The 5,430-nt window shown below is 36.4% G+C and overlaps 1 protein-coding gene across 1 annotated transcript; it reads right to left on the bottom strand.

Annotated features, from left to right (window-relative positions):
- Nucleotides 1-570: 570 nt before the first annotated feature.
- LOC128099810 (taste receptor type 2 member 103-like) lies at nucleotides 571-1,494 on the bottom strand. The gene has a single exon (XM_052721623.1). The coding sequence runs from the start codon at nucleotides 1,492-1,494 to the stop codon at nucleotides 571-573; it is 924 nt and encodes a 307-aa protein (XP_052577583.1).
- Nucleotides 1,495-5,430: the final 3,936 nt, after the last annotated feature.

Consider the following 5,430-nt stretch of genomic DNA (forward strand, 5'->3'; position numbering starts at 1 on the left):
TCATGTACTTGAACTTCCATTCTGCAGTCTTTCATTCCTCCAGAACTCATGGTACAATAGTACTTCTCACCTCCTGTGACCTTTCCAGACATCAGGACCCCAAAAAGAGAATGACTGAATACAGAAATACTACCCACCTGTTATATTATATACTAAGTAGTCCCTTTGTGCTTGCAAAGGCCTCTTACCCAGGACTGTCCATGGACCCTTGGAATCACTCACTGTAGCCAGACTATCAAAACACATACTGATTCCATCTCTGGTTAGATGATATCAGCTAATATGGGGTCCATATCCTCATGGTACAACTTCTCCCCACCCCACCACTGTCCCACAAGAGACATTATAAAACAGTCTGCTCTCCATGACAGACAGAAGCTTATCCTCATACCCCGCATTGCTGCCTGCTCACAGACAGAAATATTCTCTATCTGCCTCTCTAATGAATTCTTTGCCTGAAGGCTTATGACCTCTGAGGTTCATAAACCTGATTCCTATCTAAAATCTACTTATTACAAGCTGAATTTTCTCTGTAATGTGAAAGAGGATACCTGACATATTTTAAGGACCTCAATTCTCTGTATATTTGTATTTACACCTCAGCCACCATAGCATCGAAAGAGAGGCCTGCCTCAGTTTACCATTTCCCAGAATCAAGACACATGAGTGGACTGAGGGAAAGGCTACTCCTGTACTCCGTAAAACCATAACAATAAGTTTTTTTTGTTGAAAGCTAATATTCCAAGTCTGTAAAAAAAGTGACATAACAAAAACGGTATATAGTAAAAGGAAGGTGACTACGCTTTGCAGGGACTTTATGTGAGCCGCAGTGCTGACATCTTGGAATCCTTCAACATTGTACTGCATGTTCCTCAGATGTCTCCACAGGGAGAAGATGAGCAGGAGGAAAGTAATCAGGGTCACAGTGAAAGGGATGAGTGTGAACATAGTATTGGTAAATAAAAATAGCTCATAAACTTTTAAAGTGTTATTTGAACTAGACCAGTAAGGTGTGTTTACTTTAGGTCTATCACAGAGTAATATTATGACTATAATGTTTAAAAACAAGATTATCAGAGACACCACCAGTGTCATTGAAACAACTTTTTTTGCTTTCCGTTTGAGGGCAAGAAAAACAGAGTTTGAGAAATTGACTATCTTGAGAAAATAAAAGATGCTGAGGCATGTAGCAAGCCAGACACTGAAGTGATTGGTCACTGTCCAGGAAATGGTATGCATTATCATTCTCTTTTCCACTGATGCTGGGCCCAGTAATGTTTCCAACAAACTTGTAATTAATATAAACAAAAAAGCAGTTCTGGAGATGGCCAGACCAGTGAGAATTTGATCCACAGGAGAGATCTTTCCTCTCTTCACCCAGTCCACGATGTTCACCACTGCCATGAATGCATTTCCTAAGCTTCCTATGATGAATTCCACACTTACAATAGTTATCAATGTGACCTGGAGGACAGCGCTTATTATCCCTGCCATGGTGCTGACTTCTTCTGCACAACTGAAGATGCACTAATGTAATCTTCTAGAATGTTGTGTCTGATTCTCAACATATTCACTTTCATGAACTCTCATAGTCAATGTCAATCAAATACCAAAATTCACTAATGAGCTGGTTTGTTTTCTCCACAAAAAAGCTTTTGCTGTTCAATACAGCCAAGCAGAACTTCATCCAGATACTCTGAGCCTGACGTGTCCTCTGTAGTTGCTACTGAAGGAAACATTGACTTCCTACATGCTGCCATGAAAATAAAATTATAATTAATTATTTTTTTGTTTTGTCTCATCTACATATTTTAGTCTGGATACTTTTTTCTGAACTACTAACATTATAGAAATATAACTCAGTCAGAAAACAAAAATCTGGAATCACATATAAAATAAGTAGCTCATAGAGTACATTAAAATGTTATCTATAAAGGGCCCTATACATGTTTTCCAAAATCCTTCCTATACATTGTCAGTTACCTAATAAATGATGGAACTATTACTCCTAAAATACTTGGCACTGGGGATACTAATGATTTTACTTTTTATAAGGGCATCATTCACACATATGCCTGTACATATAAATATACTCTAATAAATAAACATGTTTATTTCTATCCAAATCTTCATTCTTAATTCAAACATTCATGTTTAACATTTATTGTGCATCTATTTCATGCTAGATGCTGTGATAACTGGTGAGACATTGTGTAAAATTATTTTCAAGTATAGCTGATGCAGAAGGAATATAAAAATTTGTAAACTTGTGACTACTGTATCTATGAGAAAAAGAAATATAGGGATTTTCCTACAGTGCTATAAAATATACAAAGATAAAATTACTTTGTCTCCATAGCAAAAATCTTCATAACTGTTTCCTTTTATTAGCATCTGATCCCTACCAACACCAAGGAGTTTCAGACATTATCTGTTTCCTCCACTTTGCAGCAAGAACTATGCCACTAGCCTAACTTGGGTATCATGGCAGATGAAGGATGACTTCCTAGATTGTGCCTAGAAAGTCTGGAAAATGACTCAAGCCATCATACCATTCTCCAAAATACAACAAAAGAATCAATGATAATAGGAAAATGTGTCATAAAGTTTCAGGAAGAGGAAGGATGGTGCACACGGATAAATACAGTCCAGCACCAAAGAAGCTGACATAGGAAGACAAGATCACAGCTAGTCTGGGCTGCATGAAGAGATATTAATAAAAATAACATTTTAAAAAACTATGCAGATTTCAGGAAAAGATGTGGTATTCCAGTATGACCACAACCTCAGTTTCCTGGGGCGGGGGAAACTCAAGATTTAGAGGTAAGCCATGCTGAGGAGGAAAAATTAGGACACCTATTGACATATTTTGAGGGAACTTGCTAAGAATACAAGATAATAGAAAATATAACCTTACCATCAATGTAAAAGCAAGAAGGTCCTCCTAGTATGGCTCCTTCCATGTGACAAAAGTAAGGAAGAAGACAAAGAGAAATGCAAAACCCTCTCAGGGGTGGGGTTGTGTGCAGTGTGTGCTGCTACTGGAACTTCAAGGTCTTTTAAAAAGTGACAGAACTTGTGTCTACTGGGAGAGAGCGACAGAAACCCCAGGTGTTTCCCTGAGCCCACCCCAGCCCTGTACCTGTCACTATACATAGGAAACATTTGAGCTTCTACCTGAACAGCAATTCCTAGGAAAGGTGGTCTCTTCCAGAATCAGTGAGAGTGGCCTTGAGAAGCAAACCCACATATTTCATCTACAGAGTAAACTGACACATCATTACCTCAGATGGGGGCTGTCTGTATGAATGTCTTTGTAAACAATGTATTTACATATATTTACAAACTAGTGCATTAATGTTGATTTTTATTTTATTATTGATACTTTATATACTGTCTCTACAAAATATAAGCAATTTAAAAGGATTTAACTGAACAAAATGCTTTCACTGCATCTCTCTGTTTATATTGTTATATTTTAAGTAATAACCCACTAACTATGCATCTTCAATATTTATATTTAAAAAGAAGAAAACTACATCACATTCTGGATCACCATCACTACAATTTATTTAAAAACTCAAGTGAACAAATTACTGAGTCATAATTCTTAATAATTTTTATTGTTAGTTTAATTTTTTCTTTTATTTTTTTGAGGTCATAATTATATCATTTCCTTCTTCCATTTCCTCCATCCAAACCCTCCCATATATCCCTCCCTGCTGTCTCTCAAATTCATTTTTCCTCCTTTTTCATTAATTATTGTAATATGCATATGTAAATACAACATGTTCAGTGTGTATACATATGTTTTCAGAGATGACTATTTAGTATCAGATAACCAGTTGATATGCTCATCCCTGGAAAAGACTATTTTCCTACTCAGAATTCCTTGGTGGCTACAGTTTATTAGTAGGGTCGAGGCCTCATGGGGTTTTCTCTGCCCACTTTAGTATGTCTATTGTTATTTTCCTTATTCAACTAATGTATCATATTGCTTTTTAATATAAGCTTTACATTTTAGAAGAAAAGAGTGTTTTCTGTTTATAAGATATATGTAGATACATAGATTGAGAAATGATGATGGTAAGTGATTGATAAGTGGTTAATAGATGGTAGCTATATGATGAGAGATAGATGATTGATAGTTGATAGATGATGGATAATAGAAAGATACATGAATAGATACACTGATAGTTATATACACAGATATTATTACATGGATGGGTAGAAGATCGATAAATCTGGCCAACCTGGCTTATTCATCTATGGAACTGTTTAGCTATATTCTCCAAAAGGAGATGGTGTACAGTCTCAAGCAAGGTCAGCATAACTTCCTATAATTTGTAAAACTGAGCCTGTATTTTCCCTGATACTCACATTTTAGGGAAAATAAGAACCATTAAGAAATTAATTGCTGTGCTCAGTGGACAAAGGAATGAACTAGGAAAGGACAGTGTCCTGGAAATGAGTCTCCTTCATTACTGCTGAGAGTCCCTCAGAGTTAAGATTAAACAGAGGCAACATAGACTCACTGATGACCCTGCTATGGTCCGAGTCACAGAAGTAGAGATAGCAGCAGTTTATGGAGTCAGTTCATTAAGTATATAGTCAAAGAGACTTTGTAAGTCTGCAAAACATAAAAATAATGAGGTGGGCAACATGATCAGTTCAAGGACAGCCTCATCCACACTGAGAGTCAGTTGCTAAAAAAAGAGTAGAGGTGGAAAAACTAATTCCTAAGGTTACTCTGTAAAGAAATCCAAAAGCCTAACTAACTAGTAGTTACTACTGAACAAATTGAAAGAAGCAGATGCCAGAGGTAGAGGAAGTCTCATTTTCCTTGATGGAAATTAATCAAGAATATGTCAGATATGGCTAATAAAATATCATGAAGTATCTGTGCAGTGTTCCCAGAAAGCTAAAGTCATTACCAGAAAGAATTTCCCTAAAGAAAAGATACACGTCCACATACTATGGGAATTTATCAGGAACTGAGTCCAAAATGAAGCTAATATTTGGGAACTGTAAAGATTTCAGGGATTGGAATATCCATATTACAGATGCTCCTGGAATGTTTCATTCCTGTCCATTCTGATATTATCTAATAGGTTTGTAGTAATTTACCTAGTCATGAATATGTAGTTGAAATTCACAGGCATGGGACTAGCTAAAACTCAACATTGATCCCTGACCTGTGGTATGAAGATCATTATTGTTAGCAAGACCAGTGGGAGACCTCTAAATCTCTCCACAACTGATAGACAGTGAATAAGTTATACTAAAATTATCTCTGAAGAATGAAATTCATTATGACAGCAACAAACACCTTGTGTCCATCTTGTATCACATTCTTCAATGAATATACTTGGGTTCTGCCAGAGCCAGGTGAAATACGGGTAATTGCAGATCATAATACATTAATTTTAC

The sequence above is a fragment of the Peromyscus californicus genome, unplaced genomic scaffold (genome assembly GCF_007827085.1).
Source record: "Peromyscus californicus insignis strain IS unplaced genomic scaffold, ASM782708v3 Scaffold_6__1_contigs__length_162567912, whole genome shotgun sequence".
NCBI classification, from domain to species: Eukaryota; Metazoa; Chordata; class Mammalia; order Rodentia; family Cricetidae; genus Peromyscus; species Peromyscus californicus.

Bases quoted from the DNA above. Each gene is read 5' to 3' on its own strand.
- LOC128099810 (XM_052721623.1), bottom strand. From the start codon at position 1,494: ATGGCAGGGATAATAAGCGCTGTCCTCCAGGTCACATTGATAACTATT.